Genomic DNA, 26067 nt, shown 5'->3' with positions numbered 1-26067 from the left:
TGCAAAATATGGGTTACCACCTCGAGATAAAGTCTCCCTATCCAAGATACTAGGAAAGGATCGGGAGGGGGAGGAAGGGAGGGGAGAGAGTTGAGTCAGAAGAGTTTATACAACCAAGGGGCACGTCTCCTCTGTTTATGCTGCTTTCAGGCAGAGTTGTAAATTTGCTAGAACATGAAATAAAAGTTTAGTCATTGTGATATTTTATTATTTCATTTCAGAGAAAGAAAGATGGGAAATGTAAGTATGGACCAATCATTTTAAAACAGATTCATTTTTACATGTGTGTGTGTGTTGCGTGTGTGTGTGTGTGTGTGTGTGTGTGTGTGTGCAAGTGTGGATGCCAGGAGAAGGCATTGGATCCCTGGAGCTGGGATTACAGGCAGATGTGGTCCGCAGAAGTGGATGCTGGGAACCAAGTTTAGTTCATCTGAAATAGCAACAGGTGCCTTCCACCACTGAGCCATCTCTCCAGCATCTGGATCAGTAACTTTAAATAATATCTTTTGTGCCTGGCGGTACATAGTCCTATGAGCAAAGACTTGAGTTTCTGGGTACACTTGTGCTTGCACCACCGCTGATGACCCGAGCCTTTGGCTGCTTTGTTTTCTTTCTTAATCTAGCAAGCTATTCAAAGTCAGAGAGAGGCTGTTTTGCAAAGAAATGAAATAATCAAACTACAAAGGAATAGAACTCTCAAGGAGAAATTGAAGGTGAGTTTGCAGTTTTGCTGTGTGTTCTTTTGCTTCTCAGTCCCCAGATACAAAGAAACAGATGTATATTTGGACCTTTGTGGGAGAGATGATACTAGGGAAAGGTTTGGGGGAAACTCCCAGCTTCTTGGGAATAATTGAAAACAAAACAATAGTGTTAGGCTAGAAGATGGGTTAGCTATAAAATGATCACTCTGCACGCATGAGGAAGGGCCTGAGTTTGGGTCCCTGACATCCATATAAAAGCGTATGTGGCTGTACACAGCTGCAGGCTGTAAACAGAGCTATGTGAGCCAAGACTGGCAGGTCTCAGGGGCACGCTGGTCAACGAGTCTAGCAGAGACAATAATCTCAGGTTCAGAGAGAGACTGTCTCAAGAAATAAGGTGGAGAACAACAGAGGAGAAAGTCATGTTGACCTCTAGCCCTCTGGCTCAATATGTGTATGAACTGGCTAGCACACTTCCCATATACATGTGTATGCTACATACACACACGTGTGCCAGGAACACACACTCTCTCTCTCTCTCTCTCTCTCTCTCTCTCTCTCTCTCTCTCTCACACACACACACACACACACACACACACACACTCACACACACACACACACACACACACACATGAACCAAAAGTCTTTAGGGCAGGGAGGAGTCCATGGAGCACATGGCTACAGGTGGCATGCCTGACAAATGACAAAGTAGGGCTGGAGGGACACTAATTATCCTGTGGGAACCTCAGTGTTGTCTTCAGTTATTTTTACTACTTTATCAATAAAACAGTCCAAGCATAATCTTACCCTAATAATCTCATGTGGTTGTAAAATAGACACCTATTTAGAGATGAGATCTAACCATGAAGGCATAAATGACGTGCTAGAGGACCTATACTCCCGCACATGTTATGGGTTTGCCCAAATGAATTCTTCAATTCCAGTCTCAATGGCAACATTTGGCCTCTGTCCAGTTTAGCCAATAGCTTTGCATATCTTGACTTCCATTACATAGAAGCTGAAAATGCATGTTGTACCATGTAGAACCAGAGATGCCAAAGCTCTGGGTGATCAGGCCTCCTGCATGAGGGGAAGTCTTCTGCTGAGGGGTTGGATGCCAGTTTCCATGAGGTGACAACTCAGCAAAGCTGTTGTTAATTTCTCGAATTGTTCTTGCTGGCAGAGAGAATCGCGCATTTTATGAGGTTCTAATCAGATTATCTTGGGAACTGGGAAGGCATAGTACTTCAGTGTTCAGTTCACTATGTTTATTGCTAATAAATGTGACAAATTGATTTGCATGAGTTGGGATCTGGGCAGCAGTGCGCTGGTGTGCAGTTTTGCTGCAGTTCTTGGAATGCAAGCACTTTTGATTCTGCAACCCGTGCAGCTCCCCATGAGGACTAAGTGTTGGACCAATGCGTTAGCCACTTTGAACCTTCATTGGTAAAAATCTTCATTTGTACTACATGTCTTTGGAGCAAATTTCATTTTACTCTTTAAACATATGAGGCTGAAGTCTAATAGACAGTTGTTGTTATAGCTATAGGTCAATAGATTTTGTTATTGAAACAAGAATTAGAAAAGGGTTAGGCCAAAATCTCTAGAGAAAATGGGATGAAGGACTTAGGAATGAGTGCATCGGAAGTGGGAGTGTGAGAGAGGTTGGAAGAGTGAGCTGGGGAAGGAGAGCAGTTTCAACATGGCACCGAAGGATTTAAAGGAGAAGGGAACGAAAAGAGGGAGGAATGAAGAAAAAGAAAGGAAGGAAGGAAAGAGGAAGGAAGGAAGGAAGGACGGAAGGAAGGAAGGGAAAAGAAGGTGCTAGGGGGCAGGCTAGAGGGTCCCCGTGAGCTTTCCTCAGTGGGAAGACAGTATGAGAAGCAAGACTATGATGCAGCACACCAGCTCTTTGTTCAAACTGGGCTGTCAAGAGAAGAGAGGAGGGATTCTGGATTCTCTCTCTCTCTCTCTCTCTCTCTCACACACACACACACACACACACACAAACACACACTATTGTGATTGTGCATAATTTCCCTCCTGTTTTGTTGTTTGCTTTTGTTTTGAGACAGGGGGGTTCCTCTGTGTAGCTCTGGCTGTCCTGGAATTTGATTTGTAGACCAGACTGGCCTCAAACTCATGGAGATCTGCCTGCCTCTGTCTTCTAAGTGCTGGGATCCTCACTTTCTTTGAATGCTAGAGGGAAAGGGGAGACTGGGTACTTTGTGAGACCTACATCTTGGTCTAACTGGGATGCTATGGTGGAAGCACCTTTAGAAACAACAGACACAGGTCTCAAAGTTGGGAAGACCAAGGCACAGGGATGGATATGCAGTGTCTGGGGAATGTTCACTTCCTGGTTCACAGTGTGATGGCCATTTTCTCCCTGTGTCCACACGTGGGCTGTCTGGAATATGTTTCGTAAAGGTACTAATCCTATTCATAAGGGTTCCACCCTCAGTGTGGGCTTAATCACATCACAATAATCCTACCTCCTAAAACCATCACTTCAGGGAGTCTGACTTCAACTTATGGATTTTTTCATTAATATTAAATTTATACTTCAGTTTTAAGTCTATAGACTCTTTTGTAAACAAAAAAAGTCTTTTTAGTGCTAAGTGAGAACATAATCTTCTTAAAGACATTCAAAATGACTTTAATTAGAGCTGTACCAGTAAAATTCTTACAAACCTTCTTCAAAAACACATTGAAAAAAAAATCAGCCACCAAACAAAGTCACTTCATCCCTGAGACTCAGGGATGGTTTCACATATGTAAATCAATATTGTAATTTATCACATAAGAGATTCAAGGACAGAAACCTCATGGTCATCTCATCAGACACAGAAACATTCTTTAACAAAATCTAACATCTCTTCATGATAAAATCCTAGAGAATCTAGCATGATAGGGACATATCTCAGCATTAAAACTAAATTACTCCATGTTAAAATGAGTACAATTATTCAGTAAGAAACTTTTGTGGGTCTGGGAGAAGTTAGGAGTTGTGGGTATATATGATCATAACACACTGAGTGAAATTCTCAAAGAATTTGTAAAAAATTATTTTAAAAAGAAATTTTAACTTTTATAGGATGTGAGTAAAGTTTTGTTTTTATGGGACATTGCTTTGCCTGGCTTTGTGCTGGGAAATGTTTTAAAATCAGCTGTTTAAAACAAAACAAAACAGCACCTCACCCTTCTGATTCGCACTATGTGTTTAATGGGGGTGCTGTGGACACCCCCAGCACTGCCAGTCTATCTACCTATGCTACTCAGGCAGAGAGGGGAAGCCACAGACAGCCAGCACTCAGGAGCAGGAATCCGGTGGTTCCAGTTACCACTGCCAACAATGCATATTTTTGTGCTTTCAGCGTTTGGTTCTGGGACTTTGCCCAGGGCCTCACACATGCTAATCCACACCCAGCAGCTGAGCCCACCCCCAGTCCCACATTACTTATGAACGTTCATTTTCCTAAACAGGATTCCCTTCTGCGTGCTTACATTTGAGTAATTTTTGCTATGCATTTCCTGCTATAATTGAAATTTTAATTTCACAGTTAAGAGAATATTGTCCAGATATCAGTTTCCTTGTGACCTTGCCAGTAGTGGACAGCTGGCAATATTTAACCATAGGAATAATATTGGCTGGGGAGGTGTCTTACTTGGTAAAGTCCTTACTTTGCAAATAGGGGGTCCTGGCTTCAGATCCCCCAGCACCCACATAAATAGCTGAGAGTGGGAGTGGGTGCCTGAAATCCTGGTGCTGGAAGGCAGAGATAGGAGGTGGCCTGCGGCCTGCTGGCAACCTCTGTGCCCAAATCTGTGTACTCCAGGTTCAGTGTGAGACTGTGACTCCACTGAGAGTAACCATAATCCTCATCTTAATCATAACAATGTAGAGAGTAATTAAGGAAAATATTTAACGTAGACCCCTGACCTCAACATGCATGTGTTTGCCCATGCATGAGTGTACACACACACACACACACACACACACACACACACAATTTCATAACTGTTTCCTGAGGCACTCAGTGAGTTTGCTGAGCGTTCCCTTGGGGCTTCTGTGTTGCTTCTTTCCCCACACTTGACCTATTCTGCTCTCTATGGTCTCTCTTGCTCCAGAGAAAACTACCAGCTGACTCCAAGGTTCTGGAAGCCTCGGCTCTGGTGTACACGGTCAGCGCCCATGAGTACTGGCAGCAGGCCATCCTTACTGAGGAAGAAAGTGGTAATTTCTATTTTTTAACCTTAACCACTAAGATTTGAAAGAATAAGCTTGGCACTCTAAAACCTTTCTCTAGAAAATTTCTATCCATAGCAAAGTTTCATTCCCACTAAACTACAGTTTCTAAACCTATGAGCATGTATTATGTGCTGTGTGTGCATGTATGTGTGTGTGCATATATAATCCTTTTTTCTCTCCTTGCATCGTTGTGTGTCTGAGACCAACATTTACCCTCATCCAGATTTTACCAGTTAGTAAGAATCCAGGCATTGGGTTGCCAGTTCCTTGGTGTATGGCTTGCAGCTCTTCATTCACCCAGCTACAGGCATCAGACATAGTTAACAAATGTGTATCGCATGATTGTGAGGCGGAGAAAAGGGAAGGCCGTGGTTCCTTTCCCTGCATAATTTTGAGTCTAAATGAGGAGCCAATAATCCCCCATGTGCAAAGATGAAAGAGAAAACCAGATTTAGAGTGTCTTGGCCCCGAGCACAAAGGAAAGCTGAGAATCCCGAGGCCCGCGTGTATCTGAGGATTCTTGGTAACGAGATGAGGTTTAAAGTGGGTTTTAGCCTAAGCCTAACAGGGACTGTGCCTGCACACATGTGCACATGGGTGAATGAATGGTGTTAAGGAGCAGAAGTACGACAAGTTCCCAAGCCAGGCCCTGCTTCACCAACTCCCTTCGCGAGTTCTATTGGCACAAGTGTTTCAATATTATTTGTGCTGGTTTTGAATTCCAGAGATCCCCAAGTTAAGAGAATATATTAGGAAAAGGGTCCTGGACAAGAAGAGGAGGCTGGTGACCAAGTACGTCATGGAAGCCTTTGGCCTGTTGCTTCTCACAGACACTTTCAACTCCAAGGAAAGCCTGCTGGTAAGGAAGGCCCCGGGGTTGTCTAATGCTCTGCCTGCGCAGGTGTGAGTTAGGAAGGCCCCGGGTTGTCTAACGCTTTGCCTGTTCAGGTGTGAGTTAGGAAAGCCCCGGGGTTGTCTAACACTTTGCCTGTGCAGGTGTGAGTTAGGAAGGCCCTGGGGTTGTCTCACACTCTGCCTGTTCAGGTGTGAGTTAGGAAGGCCCTGGGTTGTCTAAAACTTTGCCTGCGCAGGTGTGAGTTAGGAAGGCCCTGGGTTGTCTAAAACTTTGCCTGAACAGGTGTGAGTTAGGAAGGCCCCGGGTTGTCTAACACTTTGCCTGCGCAGGTGTGAGTTGTGAAGGCCCCGGGGTTGTCTCACATGCTGCCTGCGCAGGTGTGAGTTAGGAAGGCCCCGGGTTGTCTAAAACTTTGCCTGTGCAGGTGTGAGTTAGGAAGGCCCCAGGGTGTCTAACACTCTGCCTGCGCAGGTGTGAGTTAGGAAGGCCCCAGATTGTCTAACGCTTTGCCTGCGCAGGTGTGAGTTAGGAAGATCCCTGGGTTGTCTAACGCTTTGCCTGTTCAGGTGTGAGTTAGGAAGACCCCCGGGTTGTCTAACACTTTGCCTGTGCAGGTGTGAGTTAGGAAGGCCCGGGGTTGTCTAATACTTTGAATGCACAGGTCTGAGTTTGGAAGGGCCCAGGATTGTCTCACGCTCTGTCTGCGCAGGTGTGAGATAGGAAGGCCCCGGGCTGTCTAAGACTTTGCCTGCGCAGGTATGAGTTAGGAAGGCCCCAGGCTGTCTAACACTTTGCCTGTACAGGTGTGAGTTAGGAAGGCCCCAGGGTGTCTAACACTTTGCCTGCGCAGGTATGATTTAGGAAGGCCCCAGGCTGTCTAACACTTTGCCTGTTCAGGTGTGAGTTAGGAAGGCCCCAGGGTGTCTAACACTTTGCCTGCGCAGGTATGATTTAGGAAGGCCCCAGGCTGTCTAACACTTTGCCTGCGCAGGTATGAGTTAGGAAGGCCCAGGATTGTCTCACGCTCTGTCTGCAAAGGTGTGAGTTAGGAAGACCACGGGGTTGTCTACAACTTTGCCTGTTCAGGTGTGAGTTATGAAGGCCCTGGGGTTGTCTCACACTCTACCTGTGCAGGTGTGAGTTAGGAAGGCCCCGGGTTGTCTAACACTTTGCCTGCGCAGGTATGATTTAGGAAGGCGCCAGGGTTGTCTAAAACTCTGCCTGCGCAGATGTGAGTTAGGAAGGCCCTGGGGTTGTCTAAAACTCTGCCTGCACAGGTGTTAGTTAGGAAGGCCCCGGGCTGTCTAACACTTTGCCTGTTCAGGTGTGAGTTAGGAAGGCCCCAGGCTGTCTAACACTTTGCCTGCGCAGGTATGAGTTAGGAAGGCCCCAGGGTGTCTAACACTTTGCCTGCGCAGGTGTGAGTTAGGAAGGCCCCGGGGTTGTCTAAAATTCTGCCTGCGCAGGTGTGAGTTAGGAAGGCCCTGGGGTTGTCTAAAACTCTGCCTGCGCAGGTGTGAGTTAGGAAGGCCCCGGGCTGTCTAACACTTTGCCTGCACAGGTGTGAGTTAGGAAGGCCCCGGGTTGTCTAAAACTTTGCCTGTTCAGGTGTGAGTTAGGAAGGCCCCAGGGTGTCTAACATTCTGCCTGCACAGGTGTGAGTTAGGAAGGCCCCAGGCTGTCTAACACTTTGCCTGTTCAGGTGTGAGCTAGGAAGGCCCAGGATTGTCTCACGCTCTGTCTGCGCAGGTATGAGTTAGGAAGGCCCCGGGGTTGTCTAAAACTCTGCCTGCACAGGTGTTAGTTAGGAAGGCCCCGGGCTATCTAACACTTTGCCTGAACAGGTGTTAGTTAGGAAGGCCCGGGTTGTCTAACACTTTGCCTGAACAGGTGTGAGTTAGGAAGGCCCCAGGTTGTCTAAAATTTTGCCTGCTCAGGTGTGAGTTATGAAGGCCCTGGGGTTGTCTCACACTCTACCTGTGCATGTGTGAGTTAGGAAGGCCCCGAGTTGTCTAACACTTTGCCTGCACAGGTGTGAGTTAGGAAGGCCCCGGGGTTGTCTAACACTTTGCCTGTGCAGGTGTGAGTTAGGAAGGCCCCGGGTTGTCTAAAACTCTGCCTGCGCAGGTTTGAGTTAGGAAGGCCCCGGGTTGTCTAAAACTCTGCCTGCGCAGGTGTTAGTTAGGAAGGGCCCAGGGTTGTCTAACACTTTGCCTTCACAGATGTGAGTTAGGAAGGCCCCGGGTTGTCTAAAACTTTGCCTGTGCAGTTGTGAGTTAGGAAGGGCCCACGGATCTCTAACATTCTGCCTGCACAGGTGTGAGTTAGGAAGGCCCCGGGTTGTCTAACACTTTGCCTGCACAGGTGTGAGTTAGGAAGGCCCCGGGTTGTCTAAAACTTTGCCTGTGCAGTTGTGAGTTAGGAAGGCCCCGGGTTGTCTAAAACTTTGCCTGCGAAGGTGTGAGTTATGAAGGCCCCGGGTTGTCTAAAACTTTGCCTGAACAGGTGTGAGTTAGGAAGGCCCCGGGGTTGTCTCACGCACTGCCTGTGCAGGTGTGAGTTAGGAAGGCCCCGGTTGTCTAACACTTTGCCTGAACAGGTGTGAGTTAGGAAGGCCCCGGGGTTGTCTCACGCACTGCCTGTGCAGGTGTGAGTTAGGAAGGCCCCGGTTGTCTAACACTTTGCCTGAACAGGTGTGAGTTAGGAAGGCCCCGGGGTTGTCTCACGCACTGCCTGTGCAGGTGTGAGTTAGGAAGGCCCCGGTTGTCTAACACTTTGCCTGAACAGGTGTGAGTTAGGAAGGCCCCGGGTTGTCTAAAACTTTGCCTGCGCAGGTATGAGTTAGGAAGGCCACAGGCTGTCTAAAACTTTGCCTGCTCAGGTGTGAGTTAGGAAGGTCCCGGGTTGTCTAAAACTTTGCCTGAACAGGTGTGAGTTAGGAAGGCCCCGGGGTTGTCTCACGCTCTGCCTGCACAGGTGTGAGTTAGGAAGCCCCCGGGTTGTCTAAAACTTTGCCTGTGCAGTTGTGAGTTAGGAAGGCCCCCGGGTTTTCTAACACTTTGCCTGAACAGGTGTGAGTTAGGAAGGCCCCAGGGTGTCTAACACTCTGACTGCGCAGGTGTGAGTTAGGAAGGCCCCAGGCTGTCTAAAACTTTGCCTGCTCAGGTGTGAGTTAGGAAGGCCCCGGGTTGTCTAATACTTTGCCTGAACAGGTGTGAGTTAGGAAGGCCCCGGGTTGTCTAACACTTTGCCTGAACAGGTGTGAGTTAGGAAGGCCCCAGGGTGTCTAACATTCTGCCTGCGCAGGTATGATTTAGGAAGGCCCCAGGGTTGTCTAAAACTCTGCCTGCGCAGGTGTGAGTTAGGAAGGCCCCGGGTTGTCTAAAACTTTGCCTGAACAGGTGTGAGTTAGGAAGGCCCCGGGGTTGTCTCACGCACTGCCTGTGCAGGTGTGAGTTAGGAAGGCCCCGGTTGTCTAACACTTTGCCTGAACAGGTGTGAGTTAGGAAGGCCCCGGGGTTGTCTCACGCACTGCCTGTGCAGGTGTGAGTTAGGAAGGCCCCGGTTGTCTAACACTTTGCCTGAACAGGTGTGAGTTAGGAAGGCCCCGGGTTGTCTAAAACTTTGCCTGCGCAGGTATGAGTTAGGAAGGCCACAGGCTGTCTAAAACTTTGCCTGCTCAGGTGTGAGTTAGGAAGGTCCCGGGTTGTCTAAAACTTTGCCTGAACAGGTGTGAGTTAGGAAGGCCCCGGGGTTGTCTCACGCTCTGCCTGCACAGGTGTGAGTTAGGAAGCCCCCGGGTTGTCTAAAACTTTGCCTGTGCAGTTGTGAGTTAGGAAGGCCCCCGGGTTTTCTAACACTTTGCCTGAACAGGTGTGAGTTAGGAAGGCCCCAGGGTGTCTAACACTCTGACTGCGCAGGTGTGAGTTAGGAAGGCCCCAGGCTGTCTAAAACTTTGCCTGCTCAGGTGTGAGTTAGGAAGGCCCCGGGTTGTCTAATACTTTGCCTGAACAGGTGTGAGTTAGGAAGGCCCCGGGTTGTCTAACACTTTGCCTGAACAGGTGTGAGTTAGGAAGGCCCCAGGGTGTCTAACATTCTGCCTGCGCAGGTATGATTTAGGAAGGCCCCAGGGTTGTCTAAAACTCTGCCTGCGCAGGTGTGAGTTAGGAAGGCCCCGGGTTGTCTAACACTTTGAATGCGCAGGTGTGAGTTAGGAAGGCCCCGGGTTGTCTAACACTTTGCCTGCGCAGGTGTGAGCTACGAAGGCCCAGGATTGTCTCACGCTCTGTCTGCGCAGGTATGAGTTAGGAAGGCCCCGGGGTTGTCTAAAACTCTGCCTGCACAGGTGTGAGTTAGGAAGGCCCCGGGCTGTCTAACACTTTGCCTGAACAGGTGTGAGTTAGGAAGGCCCCAGGTTGTCTAACACTTTGCCTGCGCAGGTGTGAGTTAGGAAGGCCCCAGGCTGTCTAACACTTTGCCTGTTCAGGTGTGAGTTAGGAAGTCCTCGGGTTGTCTAAAACTTTGCCTGTGCAGTTGTGAGTTAGGAAGGCCCCGGGTTGTCTAAAACTTTGCCTGCGCAGGTATGAGTTAGGAAGGCCACAGGCTGTCTAAAACTTTGCCTGCTCAGGTGTGAGTTAGGAAGGCCCCGGGTTGTCTAACACTTTGCCTTACCAGGTATGAGTTAGGAAGGTCCCGGGTTGTCTAAAACTTTGCCTGAACAGGTGTGAGTTAGGAAGGCCCCGGGGTTGTCTCACGCTCTGCCTGCACAGGTGTGAGTTAGGAAGCCCCCGGGTTGTCTAAAACTTTGCCTGTGCAGTTGTGAGTTAGGAAGGCCCCCGGGTTGTCTAATACTTTGCCTGAACAGGTGTGAGTTAGGAAGGCCCCGGGTTGTCTAACACTTTGCCTGAACAGGTGTGAGTTAGGAAGGCCCCGGGGTTGTCTCACGCTCTGCCTGCGCAGGTGTGAGTTAGGAAGTCCTCGGGTTGTCTAAAACTTTGCCTGTGCAGTTGTGAGTTAGGAAGGCCCCCGGGTTGTCTAACACTTTGCCTGAACAGGTGTGAGTTAGGAAGGCCCCAGGGTGTCTAACACTCTGCCTGAACAGGTGTGAGTTAGGAAGGCCCCGGGTTGTCTAACACTTTGCCTTACCAGGTATGAGTTAGGAAGGTCCCGGGTTGTCTAAAACTTTGCCTGAACAGGTGTGAGTTAGGAAGGCCCCGGGGTTGTCTCACGCTCTGCCTGCACAGGTGTGAGTTAGGAAGCCCCCGGGTTGTCTAAAACTTTGCCTGTGCAGTTGTGAGTTAGGAAGGCCCCCGGGTTTTCTAACACTTTGCCTGAACAGGTGTGAGTTAGGAAGGCCCCGGTTGTCTAACACTTTGCCTGCACAGGTGTGAGTTAGGAAGGCCCCGGGTTGTCTAACACTTTGCCTGCACAGGTGTGAGTTAGGAAGGCCCCGGGTTTTCTAACACTTTGAATTCGCAGGTATGAGTTAGGAAGGCCCCAGGTTGTCTAACACTTTGCCTGAACAGGTGTGAGTTAGGAAGGCCCCAGGGTGTCTAACATTCTGCCTGCGCAGGTATGATTTAGGAAGGCCCCAGGGTTGTCTAAAACTCTGCCTGCGCAGGTGTGAGTTAGGAAGGCCCCGGGTTGTCTAACACTTTGAATGCGCAGGTGTGAGTTAGGAAGGCCCCGGGTTGTCTAACACTTTGCCTGCGCAGGTGTGAGCTACGAAGGCCCAGGATTGTCTCACGCTCTGTCTGCGCAGGTATGAGTTAGGAAGGCCCCGGGGTTGTCTAAAACTCTGCCTGCACAGGTGTGAGTTAGGAAGGCCCCGGGCTGTCTAACACTTTGCCTGAACAGGTGTGAGTTAGGAAGGCCCCAGGTTGTCTAACACTTTGCCTGCGCAGGTGTGAGTTAGGAAGGCCCCAGGCTGTCTAACACTTTGCCTGTTCAGGTGTGAGTTAGGAAAGCCCCAGGGTGTCTAACATTCTGCCTGCGGAGGTGTGAGTTTGGAAGGGCCCGGGGTTGTCTAACAATCTGCCTGAACAGGTGTGAGTTAGGAAGGCCCCAGGTTGTCTAAAACTTTGCCTGTTCAGGTGTGAGTTAGGAAGGGCCCAGGATTGTCTCACGCTCTGTCTGCGCAGGTGTGAGTTAGGAAGGCCCCGGGTTGTCTAAAACTTTGCCTGAACAGGTGTGAGTTAGGAAGGCCCCAGGGTTGTCTCACGCTCTGCCTGCGCAGGTGTGAGTTAGGAAGCCCCCGGGTTGTCTAAAACTTTGCCTGTTCAGGTGTGAGTTAGGAAGGGCCCAGGATTGTCTCACGCTCTGTCTGCGCAGGTGTGAGTTAGGAAGGCCCCGGGTTGTCTAAAACTTTGCCTGAACAGGTGTGAGTTAGGAAGGCCCCGGGGTTGTCTCACGCTCTGCCTGCGCAGGTGTGAGTTAGGAAGGCCCCGGGTTGTCTAACACTTTGCCTGCACAGGTGTGAGTTAGGAAGGCCCCGGGTTGTCTAACACTTTGCCTGCACAGGTGTGAGTTAGGAAGGCCCCGGGTTTTCTAACACTTTGAATTCGCAGGTATGAGTTAGGAAGGCCCCAGGTTGTCTAAAACTTTGCCTGAACAGGTGTGAGTTAGGAAGGCCCCAGGGTGTCTAACATTCTGCCTGCGCAGGTATGATTTAGGAAGGCCCCAGGGTTGTCTAAAACTCTGCCTGCGCAGGTGTGAGTTAGGAAGGCCCCGGGTTGTCTAACACTTTGAATGCGCAGGTGTGAGTTAGGAAGGCCCCGGGTTGTCTAACACTTTGCCTGCACAGGTGTGAGTTAGGAAGGCCCCGGGCTGTCTAACACTTTGCCTGAACAGGTGTGAGTTAGGAAGGCCCCAGGTTGTCTAACACTTTGCCTGCACAGGTGTGAGTTAGGAAGGCCCCAGGCTGTCTAACACTTTGCCTGTTCAGGTGTGAGTTAGGAAGTCCTCGGGTTGTCTAAAACTTTGCCTGTGCAGTTGTGAGTTAGGAAGGCCCCGGGTTGTCTAAAACTTTGCCTGCGCAGGTATGAGTTAGGAAGGCCACAGGCTGTCTAAAACTTTGCCTGCTCAGGTGTGAGTTAGGAAGGCCCCGGGTTGTCTAACACTTTGCCTTACCAGGTATGAGTTAGGAAGGTCCCGGGTTGTCTAAAACTTTGCCTGAACAGGTGTGAGTTAGGAAGGCCCCGGGGTTGTCTCACGCTCTGCCTGCACAGGTGTGAGTTAGGAAGCCCCCGGGTTGTCTAAAACTTTGCCTGTGCAGTTGTGAGTTAGGAAGGCCCCCGGGTTTTCTAACACTTTGCCTGAACAGGTGTGAGTTAGGAAGGCCCCAGGGTGTCTAACACTCTGCCTGCGCAGGTGTGAGTTAGGAAGGCCCCAGGCTGTCTAAAACTTTGCCTGCTCAGGTGTGAGTTAGGAAGGCCCCGGGTTGTCTAATACTTTGCCTGAACAGGTGTGAGTTAGGAAGGCCCCGGGTTGTCTAACACTTTGCCTGAACAGGTGTGAGTTAGGAAGGCCCCGGGGTTGTCTCACGCTCTGCCTGCACAGGTGTGAGTTAGGAAGTCCTCGGGTTGTCTAAAACTTTGCCTGTGCAGTTGTGAGTTAGGAAGGCCCCCGGGTTGTCTAACACTTTGCCTGAACAGGTGTGAGTTAGGAAGGCCCCAGGGTGTCTAACACTCTGCCTGAACAGGTGTGAGTTAGGAAGGCCCCGGGTTGTCTAACACTTTGCCTTACCAGGTATGAGTTAGGAAGGTCCCGGGTTGTCTAAAACTTTGCCTGAACAGGTGTGAGTTAGGAAGGCCCCGGGGTTGTCTCACGCTCTGCCTGCACAGGTGTGAGTTAGGAAGCCCCCGGGTTGTCTAAAACTTTGCCTGTGCAGTTGTGAGTTAGGAAGGCCCCCGGGTTTTCTAACACTTTGCCTGCACAGGTGTGAGTTAGGAAGGCCCCGGGTTGTCTAACACTTTGCCTGCACAGGTGTGAGTTAGGAAGGCCCCGGGTTTTCTAACACTTTGAATTCGCAGGTATGAGTTAGGAAGGCCCCAGGTTGTCTAACACTTTGCCTGAACAGGTGTGAGTTAGGAAGGCCCCAGGGTGTCTAACATTCTGCCTGCGCAGGTATGATTTAGGAAGGCCCCAGGGTTGTCTAAAACTCTGCCTGCGCAGGTGTGAGTTAGGAAGGCCCCGGGTTGTCTAACACTTTGAATGCGCAGGTGTGAGTTAGGAAGGCCCCGGGTTGTCTAACACTTTGCCTGCGCAGGTGTGAGCTACGAAGGCCCAGGATTGTCTCACGCTCTGTCTGCGCAGGTATGAGTTAGGAAGGCCCCGGGGTTGTCTAAAACTCTGCCTGCACAGGTGTGAGTTAGGAAGGCCCCGGGCTGTCTAACACTTTGCCTGAACAGGTGTGAGTTAGGAAGGCCCCAGGTTGTCTAACACTTTGCCTGCGCAGGTGTGAGTTAGGAAGGCCCCAGGCTGTCTAACACTTTGCCTGTTCAGGTGTGAGTTAGGAAAGCCCCAGGGTGTCTAACATTCTGCCTGCGGAGGTGTGAGTTTGGAAGGGCCCGGGGTTGTCTAACAATCTGCCTGAACAGGTGTGAGTTAGGAAGGCCCCAGGTTGTCTAAAACTTTGCCTGTTCAGGTGTGAGTTAGGAAGGGCCCAGGATTGTCTCACGCTCTGTCTGCGCAGGTGTGAGTTAGGAAGGCCCCGGGTTGTCTAAAACTTTGCCTGAACAGGTGTGAGTTAGGAAGGCCCCGGGGTTGTCTCACGCTCTGCCTGCGCAGGTGTGAGTTAGGAAGCCCCCGGGTTGTCTAAAACTTTGCCTGTTCAGGTGTGAGTTAGGAAGGGCCCAGGATTGTCTCACGCTCTGTCTGCGCAGGTGTGAGTTAGGAAGGCCCCGGGTTGTCTAAAACTTTGCCTGAACAGGTGTGAGTTAGGAAGGCCCCGGGGTTGTCTCACGCTCTGCCTGCGCAGGTGTGAGTTAGGAAGGCCCCGGGTTGTCTAACACTTTGCCTGCACAGGTGTGAGTTAGGAAGGCCCCGGTTGTCTAACACTTTGCCTGAACAGGTGTGAGTTAGGAAGGCCCCGGGTTGTCTAAAACTTTGCCTGCGCAGGTATGAGTTAGGAAGGCCCCAGGCTGTCTAACACTTTGCCTGTTCAGGTGTGAGTTAGGAAGGCCCCAGGGTGTCTAACATTCTGCCTGCGCAGGTGTGAGTTAGGAAGGCCCCGGGTTGTCTAACACTTTGCCTTACCAGGTATGAGTTAGGAAGGTCCCGGGTTGTCTAAAACTTTGCCTGAACAGGTGTGAGTTAGGAAGGCCCCGGGGTTGTCTCACGCTCTGCCTGCGCAAGTGTGAGTTAGGAAGCCCCCGGGTTGTCTAAAACTTTGCCTGAACAGGTGTGAGTTAGGAAGGCCCCGGGGTTGTCTCACGCTCTGCCTGCGCAGGTGTGAGTTAGGAAGCCCCCGGGTTGTCTAAAACTTTGCCTGTGCAGTTGTGAGTTAGGAAGGCCCCGGGGTTGTCTCACGCTCTGCCTGCGCAAGTGTGAGTTAGGAAGCCCCCGGGTTGTCTAAAACTTTGCCTGTGCAGTTGTGAGTTAGGAAGGCCCCCGGGTTGTCTAACACTTTGCCTGAGCAGGTGTGAGTTAGGAAGGCCCCAGGGTGTCTAACACTCTGCCTGCGCAGGTGTGAGTTAGGAAGGCCCCAGGTTGTCTAAAACTTTGCCTGCTCAGGTGTGAGTTAGGAAGGCCCCGGGTTGTCTAACACTTTGCCTGAACAGGTGTGAGTTAGGAAGGCCCCGGGGTTGTCTCACGCTCTGCCTGCGCAGGTGTGAGTTAGGAAGCCCCCGGGTTGTCTAAAACTTTGCCTGTGCAGTTGTGAGTTAGGAAGGCCCCGGGGTTGTCTCACGCTCTGCCTGCGCAGGTGTGAGTTAGGAAGCCCCCGGGTTGTCTAAAACTTTGCCTGTGCAGTTGTGAGTTAGGAAGGCCCCCGGGTTGTCTAACACTTTGCCTGTTCAGGTGTGAGTTAGGAAGGCCCCAGGGTGTCTAACACTCTGCCTGCGCAGGTGTGAGTTAGGAAGGCCCCGGGTTGTCTAACACTTTGCCTGCACAGGTGTGAGTTAGGAAGGCCCCGGGTTGCCTAAAACTTTGCCTGCTCAGGTGTGAGTTAGGAAGGCCCTGGGTTGTCTAACACTTTGAATACGCAGGTGTGAGTTAGGAAGGCCCGGGTTGTCTAACACTTTGAATGCGCAGGTGTGAGTTAGGAACGACCCGGGTTGTCTAATACTTTGCCTGAACAGGTGTGAGTTAGGAAGGCCCCGGGTTGTCTAATACTTTGCCTGAACAGGTGTGAGTTAGGAAGGCCCCGGGTTGTCTAACACTTTGCCTGCGCAGGTGTGAGTTAGGAAGGCCCCAGGCTGTCTAACACTTTGCCTGTTCAGGTGTGAGTTAGGAAAGCCCCAGGGTGTCTAACATTCTGCCTGCGCAGGTGTGAGTTTGGAAGGGCCCGGGGTTGTCTAACAATCTGCCTGAACAGGTGTGAGTTAGGAAGGCCCCGGGTTCTAACACTTTGCTTGAACAGTTGTGAGTTAGGAAGGGCCCAGGGGTCTCTAACATTCTGCCTGCACAGGTGTGAGTTAGGGAGGCCCCGGGTTGTCTAAAACTTTGCCTGTGCAGTTGTGAGTTAGGAAGGCCTCACGTTGTCTAACACTTTGACTGAACAGGTGTGAGTTAGGAAGGCCCTGGGTTGTCTAACACTTTGAATGCACAGGTGTGAGTTAGGAACGACCCGGGTTGTCTAATACTTTGCCTGAACAGGTGTGAGTTAGGAAGGCCCCGGGTTGTCTAATACTTTGCCTGAACAGGTGTGAGTTAGGAAGGCCCCGGGTTGTCTAACACTTTGCCTGCACAGGTGTGAGTTAGGAAGGCCCCAGGTTGTCTAACACTTTGCCTGCGCAGGTGTGAGTTAGGAAGGCCCCAGGCTGTCTAACACTTTGCCTGTTCAGGTGTGAGTTAGGAAAGCCCCAGGGTGTCTAACATTCTGCCTGCGCAGGTGTGAGTTTGGAAGGGCCCGGGGTTGTCTAACAATCTGCCTGAACAGGTGTGAGTTAGGAAGGCCCCGGGTTGTCTAACACTTTGCTTGAACAGTTGTGAGTTAGGAAGGGCCCAGGGGTCTCTAACATTCTGCCTGCACAGGTGTGAGTTAGGAAGGCCCCGGGTTGTCTAAAACTTTGCCTGTGCAGTTGTGAGTTAGGAAGGCCTCACGTTGTCTAACACTTTGACTGAACAGGTGTGAGTTAGGAAGGCCCCGGGTTGTCTAATACTTTGCCTGAACAGGTGTGAGTTAGGAAGGCCCCGGGTTGTCTAAAACTTTGCCTGCACAGGTGTGAGTTTGGAAGGTCCCGGTTGTCTAACACTTTGCCTGCACAGGTGTGAGTTAGGAAGGCCCCGGTTGTCTAACACTTTGCCTGCACAGGTGTGAGTTAGGAAGGCCCCGGGTTGTCTAAAACTTTGCCTGCTCAGGTGTGAGTTAGGAAGGCCCCGGGTTTTCTAACACTTTGAATTCGCAGGTATGAGTTAGGAAGGCCCCGGGTTGTCTAAAACTTTGCCTGCTCAGGTGTGAGTTAGGAAGGCCCCGGGTTTTCTAACACTTTGAATTCGCAGGTATGAGTTAGGAAGGCCCCAGGTTGTCTAAAACTTTGCCTGAACAGGTGTGAGTTAGGAAGGCCCCGGCTTGTCTAAAACTTTGCCTGAACAGGTGTGAGTTAGGAAGGTCCCGGGTTGTCTAAAACTTTGCCTGAACAGGTGTGAGTTAGGAAGGTCCCGGGTTGTCTAAAACTTTGCCTGAACAGGTGTGAGTTAGGAAGGCCCCGGGTTGTCTAATACTTTGCCTGAACAGGTGTGAGTTAGGAAGGCCCCGGGTTGTCTAAAACTTTGCCTGAACAGGTGTGAGTTAGGAAGGCCCCGGGTTGTCTAATACTTTGCCTGCACAGGTGTGAGTTAGGAAGGCCCCGGTTGTCTAACACTTTGCCTGCACAGGTGTGAGTTAGGAAGGCCCCGGTTGTCTAACACTTTGCCTGCACAGGTGTGAGTTAGGAAGGCCCCGGGTTTTCTAACACTTTGAATGAGCAGGTGTGAGTTAGGAAGGCCCCGGGTTGTCTAACACTTTGAATGCGCAGGTGTGAGTTAGGAAGGCCCCGGGTTAACTAACACTTTGCCTGAACAGGTGTGAGTTAGGAAGGCCCCGGGTTGTCTAATACTTTGCCTGCTCAGGTGTGAGTTAGGAAGGCCCCGGGTTTTCTAACACTTTGAATTCGCAGGTGTGAGTTAGGAAGGCCCCGGTTGTCTAACACTTTGCCTGCACAGGTGTGAGTTAGGAAGGCTCCGGTTGTCTAACACTTTGCCTGCACAGGTGTGAGTTAAGAAGGCCCCGGGTTTTCTAACACTTTGAATTCGCAGGTGTGAGTTAGGAAGGCCCCGGGTTGTCTAACACTTTGAATGCGCAGGTGTGAGTTAGGAAGGCCCCGGGTTAACTAACACTTTGCCTGAACAGGTGTGAGTTAGGAAGGCCCCGGGTTGTCTAATACTTTGCCTGCTCAGGTGTGAGTTAGGAAGGCCCCGGGTTTTCTAACACTTTGAATTCGCAGGTATGAGTTAGGAAGGTCCCGGGTTGTCTAAAACTTTGCCTGAACAGGTGTGAGTTAGGAAGGCCCTGGGTTGTCTAAAACTTTGCCTGAACAGGTGTGAGTTAGGAAGGCCCCGGGTTGTCTAATACTTTGCCTGAACAGGTGTGAGTTAGGAAGGCCCCGGGTTGTCTAATACTTTGCCTGCTCAGGTGTGAGTTAGGAAGGCCCCGGGTTGTCTAATACTTTGCCTGCACAGGTGTGAGTTAGGGAGGCCCCGGTTGTCTAACACTTTGCCTGCACAGGTGTGAGTTAGGAAGGCCCCGGTTGTCTAACACTTTGCCTGCACAGGTGTGAGTTAGGAAGGCCCCGGGTTTTCTAACACTTTGAATGAGCAGGTGTGAGTTAGGAAGGCCCCGGGTTGTCTAACACTTTGAATGCGCAGGTGTGAGTTAGGAAGGCCCCGGGTTAACTAACACTTTGCCTGAACAGGTGTGAGTTAGGAAGGCCCCGGGTTGTCTAAAACTCTGCCTGCGCAGGTGTGAGTTAGGAAGGCCCCGGGTTGTCTAACACTTTGCCTGTTCAGGTGTGAGTTAGGAAGGCCCCCGGGTTGTCTAACACTTTGCCTGAACAGGTGTGAGTTAGGAAGGCCCCGGGTTGTCTAAAACTTTGCCTGCTCAGGTGTGAGTTAGGAAGGCCCCGGGTTTTCTAACACTTTGCCTGAACAGGTGTGAGTTAAGAAGGCCCCAGGGTGTCTAATACTCTGCCTCGCAGGTTTGAGTTAAGAAGGCCCCGGGTTGTCTAAAACTCTGCCTGTGCAGGTGTGAGTTAGGAAGGCCCCGGGTTGTCTAACACTCTGCCTGCGTAGGTTTGAGTTAGGAAGGCCCCGGGTTGTCTAACACTTTGCCTGAACAGGTGTGAGTTAGGAAAGCCCCGGGTTGTCTAACACTCTGCCTGCGCAGGTGTGAGTTAGGAAGGCCTCGGGGTTGTCTAACACTTTGCCTGTGCAGGTGTGAGTTAGGAAGGCCCTGGGTTGTCTAAAACTCTGCCTTCGCAGGTGTGAGTTAGGAAGGCCCCGGGTTGTCTAACACTTTGAAGGTGCAGGTGTGAATTAGGAAGGCCCCGGGTTGTCTAACACTTTGCCTGTGCAGGTGTGAGTTTGGAAGGGCCCAGGGTTGTCTAACACTTTGCCTTCACAGATGTGAGTTAGGAAGGGCCCAGGGGTGTCTAACACTCTGCCTGCGCAGGTGTGAGTTAGGAAGGCCCCAGGGGTGTCTAACACTCTGCCTGCGCAGGTGTGAGTTAGGAAGGCCCCGGGTTGTCTAAAACTCTGCCTGCGCAGGTGTGAGTTAGGAAGGCCCCGGGTTGTCTAAAACTCTGCCTGCGCAGGTGTGAGATAGGAAGGGCCCAGGGTTGTCTCACGCTCTGCCTTCACAGGTGTGCTTTAGGAAGGCCCCTGGCTTATATTCTTCCTGTGTTATAATTAGCTCTGTTTTTAGAAACCTGGGAAGAGGAAACCGCAGCGGTGGAGGCGCCTTAATCAGATTGTCTGGCCGGCATGTTGTGGGGGGCCATTTTGTTGTGTAGCGGAGCACCCGCCTACCATGGGCATCTCTGTCCCTGGGCAGGTGAGCTTAGGCTGTTTATGAAAGGTAGCAGTGGAAGCCACATTCCTCCAAGGGCCTACCTTGGCGGCCCCTCGCGATGGGCCGTAACTATTAACACAAACAAACTTTCCTCTCCCTAATTGGTCCTGATGTTTATCACAGAAGATGATGACAAATCTGAACAGTAGAGCATCACCTTGCCACACAAGGATATTAAGTTAGGATACTTTTTTTCTTCTGTCAAAGAGAAGATATAAAGCCGTTAGTGTCTAGGAGGAGAGAATGACCAAAAATAAATAAATAAATAAATAAATAAATAAATAAATAAATAAATAAAAGATGAAAAACCTAATATTTAGGTAAAAGAGAGATTACTTTACCTGGTCAGATGAATTGAACGGAAAACATGACAATGCTTGGATATTTGGCATTTCTCCCGAGTCTTGAACAAGAGGAGATGTATTTGAATGACTGGGTGGCTTGGCTTATTGATAATCTATTGGGCTACAGAGAAGCCTTTGTTGTCTCAGAGATGATCCGTATAGTCTAAAGATGCCTTCATGTGTCCATGGATTTCCTCTGTGTCCTGCTACACTGTGAAGTCCACGTTCCAATGCAAGAAAAGGAAGGAGGCTTCGGAGGTTGGAAAGATTGTGAGGACGCACAGGCAGATAACAACTACTGATTCACTGCAGATAAAGGCTGGTAGGCAGGTACCCTGTCACACACAGGCACATAAGGGCACAGGCACAGCCGACTGATAAACACAGGCTGACAAAGGCAAAGCTGTGGGCTTCTGACTTCAAGGTCATAGTCATATAGAGTCACACAGAAGAGAAATTCGGCCCCAAATAATTATATAGCAGATTATATATGTTTTAGGGTCTCCGGACCTCCGGTTGTCAGCCATTTTGTGCTGACTCTGCCCACTGTATGTCCGTGGTTCTAGTGAATCCGCACAGGATATCCACGTTAGTGCCACGTTGTGTAAACCTTAATTGGCCCTCAGCTTCTTTCCTCAACTTGCTCTCAGAATCTCAGTCTGTATTAATTACTTTCCTTGTTTGTTGTTACAAAATACCCAGCAGGGGAAAACAAACCAACCAACAAGCAAAAACTTAACACAGGAAGGTTTATTCTGGCTCACGGTCCAGGGTGTGCAGTCTGTCATAGTGGTGGGCCACTTGCAGCTCAGCTTGCTCACATTTTTGGGGACAAATAGGTGACAGGGAGCTCTGAGGAGATGGGAGGCTGTCCTATAACTCTTCAGGTCCACTTCTGACCCATGGTCCTCTGTGACTCACCTAGGCCCCATGTCCAAAGGGTTCCACAGCCTTCCCAAACAGCGCCACCAGGTGGGGATGAGTGGTTCACACACACACACACACACACACACACACACACACACACACACACGAGCCTATGAGGGAACATTTCACATTTGAACATAACAGGAAGTCTAGTAACTCCATGAAGGGAAGGGGACTGGAGAGGAGGCATTTTGGCAAATTTTAAACATTTGTGTTCCCAGTCTAGAATGCAGACCTTTGGAATGTCTGTTTAAAATTATGTTTTGTCACAGAAATGGACAGGTTTCTCTTTGATAAGATGACTCTCCTCACCCCAACACTGGAGTGCTAACGGCCAAAATAGAGACTGGAGGCACAGAGAGAAAAATAAGTCCCTTCACCCAGTCACTAACTGCACTGTTTCTTCCTAAGAGATTGAGTATACAGACATCAGAAAAACTGTGAAAAATAGAACCCAGACTCACACCCTACTGAAGCAGCCCCTTACTGCCATACCCAGCCCAGGAAACCAGTCTTCTGTCTCCAAGTCTGAAGACTCACAAGGAGGTCAGACTGCTATCTCTAGTAACAATCCGGGAAAGCTGGACAATAACTTCTGCAGCAGTTCCAAGTGGCCAGGGCTTGACGACTAGCTTCCTTCACCTTAACCAGCCAGAGAAAGCTAATGATGGATCTTTAACTAAGCACACGGGGAGAGGGGTTCGCCCCCACAGTCAATCAATAGTAGTTCTGAGTAGACAGTGTTTACTTTTCTCACGCAGTTGACCTTTTGTCTATTGCCACACTTTGTCCATCAGATCTACAGGAGCAGAGCATCTGCCTTCTTAGTGTACTGGGAAAGACAGGGCCTAAGCAGGCTTTTGGAAAAGGCTCTGGAGCTGGTCCGGCCTGGAGAAAGTAAGGCAGGGATGAGCCTGACAGGTGGCAAGAGGGCAGAGAGAGGAAAGCCAACATCAATATGTGGATAAACAGCAGCAAGTCGGCCAATGACTGATTTGAAAGGCCCTCTAAAAAGGTATTGAACACGGCTGCATTTGGTTTTTGTGGGGTTTTTTGTCACATTTCTTAGATTTTGTTTTAGTTTAGCTGCATGAGACAAAATATAGCAAAACTCCTGGCATCTGAGACTGTTTTTCTTTTTCTCTTCTGATTTGACTGGTGTCCTCTGAAACAACTGGGGAAGGGTTTGACCTTCCAATTTCCTGCTAAAGTTCTGCGGGGTGAAATCTGCCTTTTTTGCCCAACACAAGATTGCTTTTGGAAGTGCTCGTGGAAAATGAATCAAACGTAATGCTGTGGGTGGGTGGTTTGTTTTACAAGCACAAGGACAAGGTATTTTGGGAGACGCCCCATCCCTGTTTGCTGTTCTTTGCCCACTCTGAGGTACAGTCCCCTTGGCTCATTCTTACCTCCAGACCTAAGCCATGCAAAACCCAGGAGCAGAGGCTGCGGAGACTGTCCCTGAGGGAGGTCTAAAGGAGTCACAGCAGCTTTCCTCAAAATTCCTTGGCCTCCAATATTGGTCTTAGTTCTTTGATGGAAAGTTGGAAGACAAGAATTCTGTCTGTGCCTTTGGATTCCTGAATAAGAAAGAAAAAACCAACCGTCATTCTTTTCAAGATTGTGTTTCTAACCAAAAGTCTGGATTTTGTGGGGGTGGTTGATGATTTTAAGTGAAGTAATTAATTTTTGGATCAATAGGAAGTTAGTCATGACATTTCAATGTCGAATGGCCCTGGACTCCCATGCAAAGTCCCAGCTCTCTTTACATCTTTACATCTAATACCTGACAGCGGGGATTTGTTCTCAGAAAATTCATCCTTACCGACCTTGTTGTTATATGAACCTTGCAGTGTGTCTCTTCACAAACACACATGGACAGCTCCCACACACCTCGGCCCTGTCATTATCATCCTGTTAGGAGGTGCCTAGCACTGCCTATGCAGTCCATTGCCATGCAGTGGACACGTGGGCATGTTCATCCTCCTCACTCTGCAGCATTCTTCTGAGAAAACAGGACCCTGGCCTTCGTTGTGTGATCTTACAGCTCTGCGGTCCAAAGGTTAGCTGACGGTCCAGAGGATCAGGTCACTGGGAGGCTAAGTAGGAATGCAGAATCTTAGCCCTTCAGATCTTAAGATTTAAGGCACATTGAAGTCTGAGAAACACTATCCTCAAAAACTGCTTTGTGTGACATCAAAGGCCATTAAATGTTTGTCAGTTCAGATGTCATTGAGAAAACGTGTTTTCTTTTAAAACACAGTTACATTTATATTAGAATGCATTAACTATAGATGGTCTCATTATGAGTTTTCACACATGTATCATGGTCATATTCACCCCCATGCCCTGTCTTGTCTCTATACTACTCCCGTGCCCTGGAAACTTTGTTCTCATAATAACTGAATCATTGTTTGATAAAAGATGAAAGATTTCTGCGGTATGAAGAGAAACCAGAGTATAGACAATTATTCAGACTTACTTCCTCAAATAGCCTTTTGGATCTTATACCCCAAATAAGTTGCAACTGGCATTTTTTTTTGTTCTGTTTTCCATACTAAGAAACCTAAGGAGGTCAGTGCACTAAGGGTGCCTTCTGGGGACAATAAGGGTTAATCTACTCTGGGTGAATTGCGGGCTGAAGCTTGTGCTGGGGAAGGGTTTCCATAGGAGCAGAGTTTAAGAATCTGATGCTCCTATGACTTTGTCCCTAGACTGAACAGCTGAACATGGGTGGCCTGCGGCATTTTGTGGAGGAGAAGATGGATCTGTTGGAGAAGGCCATTGAGCAGTGCTTTGCTCGAATGGAACAGCCCCTGAAGACAGGGGTCCAGGTGGCCAGGACATCCTATCGCCGCAACCTCGGGGCATGCCTTGTGGTGAGTAGCCTTTGCCAGGGAATGCCTGCACTCTGCAGCATTATCTCCAAATGCCTCTCACACTATTTCCTCACTTTCTAGAGAGAGCTTGAAGAAAGCTAGGCATGGTTGCTTACATCTCTAATCTTACCATAACTCTGGGATTGGCTGTGAGTTTCAGACTAGCCTGGGCTATGTAGTAAATTGCTAACTAATCTGGGGGACTATAGAATGAGCCTCTATCTCTAAAACCCCAAATCAAAGTCAATCAGTCAGTCAATCAATCAATCAATCAATCAACCAACCAACCACACAAGCAAGCAAGCAAGCAAAAGATAGTAGGGAAGAGTGAAACTTCTGTGTAGGAAGTCCTCTATGTGAGGAGTGTTCACCTGTGGCTTTTGGGGCAAGTAAGGTCTGCAGTTCAGCAGAGGCAGCTGGGCTTCAGGGTTTTAGTCTCACAGTGTGAGAGTCAGTTCCACTACACACCCTGAGCAGGACCCAAAGCATTCAGTACTTCAAGCCTCTTTAGAGATTTCTTGATAGTCTCTTTTGTAGAATTGGTGATGCTACCTGTCTGGCCTAAACATCTCCTGGCATTGATGCCATTGTCATGTTAGAAAGAAGGAGAAGCACCTTGCAGGCTCCTTGCTCAGCATAAATAGTTATACATATCAACCAGGTGTATGGGGCTTCTCAAAGATGGAGCTGTAAGTACAGGTGGACTTCTGTAAGACTGAGGGTTCTATCATATCGCTCAGGGAGCCATGACAGGCTGTCACAGGCACAGCTCAGAAAGCTGGAAGTTCAGGGTCAAATGTTGCAGTGTTTGCTGAGAGGCCTCTTTCCTTGTCCTGGAGACAGTGACTTGCTCATGGTGACCTTACATATAATCTCTCTCTCTCTCTCTCTCTCTCTCTCTCTCTCTCTCTCTCTCTCTCTGTGTGTGTGTGTGTGTGTGTGTGTGTGTGTGTGTGTGTGTGTGATGGACTCCTAGTGTCTCTCTCATAAGGGTACCCATCCTATTGAATTTGGGCTCCACTTTTGTGACCTCACTTAGCCTTAATGGCTTCCTTAAATAACTCATCTCTAAATGCAGTAACATTGGTTACTAGGACTTTAACAGCACGGCTCTGGAAGGGCCATGATATAACTAATGATTCAGGCCATTAGCTGAGGGAGTGGTGGTGACTTATCCACACAGGAGGATGAGATGGAAGGCTCAGGTAACATGTTGTATATGTTTTTAAAATGACTTTGAATGTTGGGACATTAACAATGGAACACGTGTGGCAGGACTGTGAGCCTCCTATGTGAAGAGGCCTCAGCAAACACTGCCAACATGTGACCATGAACTTCCATCACCCAGCTCTGGTGAAAAGCCAGCATAGTGTGCCAGCTGGGACCCTTGCAAACATAGCCACCTGCCTCACTCGGAGAACTCTAACATCAATCGGACCTACCTAGCTCCAGGAAAAGCCCTGGACCAGAAGTGGTAGCCAAACCACCCTAAAGGAGAGATGATGGGTGCTTATTCTTGTTTGAACTCCTCTGTCTCCCTACAGTCAGGCATTCTGTTTCCTAGCAAGGGTTTCTATTTCTTTGTAGAATAAGGCAGAACATAAATGGTGAGTGACCAAGTAGTGCTAGCAGATAAAGTCATGCCGGAGCGGCACCTCCTTGAGACAGAGTGCTTGTGACAGAAAGGTAGCCAGCCGTCTGTAGGCCGCAGCAGCAGCCCCTCCATTATCCCTTCTGTGACTCACTTCTCTGTGAGGTGCACCAAGCTGATAAACAATGTTCCTCTGTGGTCAGAAATAAGGGCAGACACACTCCATCACTGTCTCTTATGTAACACGGTGA

The 26067-nt window shown here is 49.5% G+C and overlaps 1 protein-coding gene and 1 long non-coding RNA gene across 7 annotated transcripts in view; both read left to right on the top strand.

Annotated features, from left to right (window-relative positions):
* Window positions 1-26067, top strand: part of Nuggc (nuclear GTPase, germinal center associated) — a 60846-nt gene that overhangs the window by 24144 nt on the left and 10635 nt on the right. For 3 of the 4 annotated variants that reach the window (XM_052191168.1, XM_052191166.1, XM_052191167.1), the window contains exons 9-13: window positions 222-240; window positions 624-713; window positions 4833-4938; window positions 5679-5812; window positions 24061-24225. In XM_052191168.1, coding sequence (XP_052047128.1) covers window positions 222-240; window positions 624-713; window positions 4833-4938; window positions 5679-5812; window positions 24061-24225 — 514 coding nt within the window. The remainder of the gene's footprint in view (window positions 1-221; window positions 241-623; window positions 714-4832; window positions 4939-5678; window positions 5813-24060; window positions 24226-26067) is intronic. The other variant, XM_052191169.1, reaches the window with a different exon arrangement.
* On the top strand, window positions 7840-10741 carry LOC127691393 (uncharacterized). Of its 3 annotated transcripts, none has more exons than XR_007979259.1 (3): window positions 7840-8173; window positions 9259-9304; window positions 10721-10741. It is a non-coding gene; the product is annotated as an uncharacterized LOC127691393 (long non-coding RNA). The 3 variants fall into 3 exon arrangements; XR_007979258.1 differs by lacking the exon at window positions 9259-9304 and adding an exon at window positions 8457-8502; XR_007979257.1 differs by lacking the exon at window positions 9259-9304 and adding an exon at window positions 8363-8408.

The sequence above is a fragment of the Apodemus sylvaticus genome, chromosome 8 (genome assembly GCF_947179515.1).
Source record: "Apodemus sylvaticus chromosome 8, mApoSyl1.1, whole genome shotgun sequence".
Lineage (NCBI taxonomy): Eukaryota > Metazoa > Chordata > Mammalia > Rodentia > Muridae > Apodemus > Apodemus sylvaticus.
This window is presented reverse-complemented; position numbering and strand designations above follow the sequence as displayed.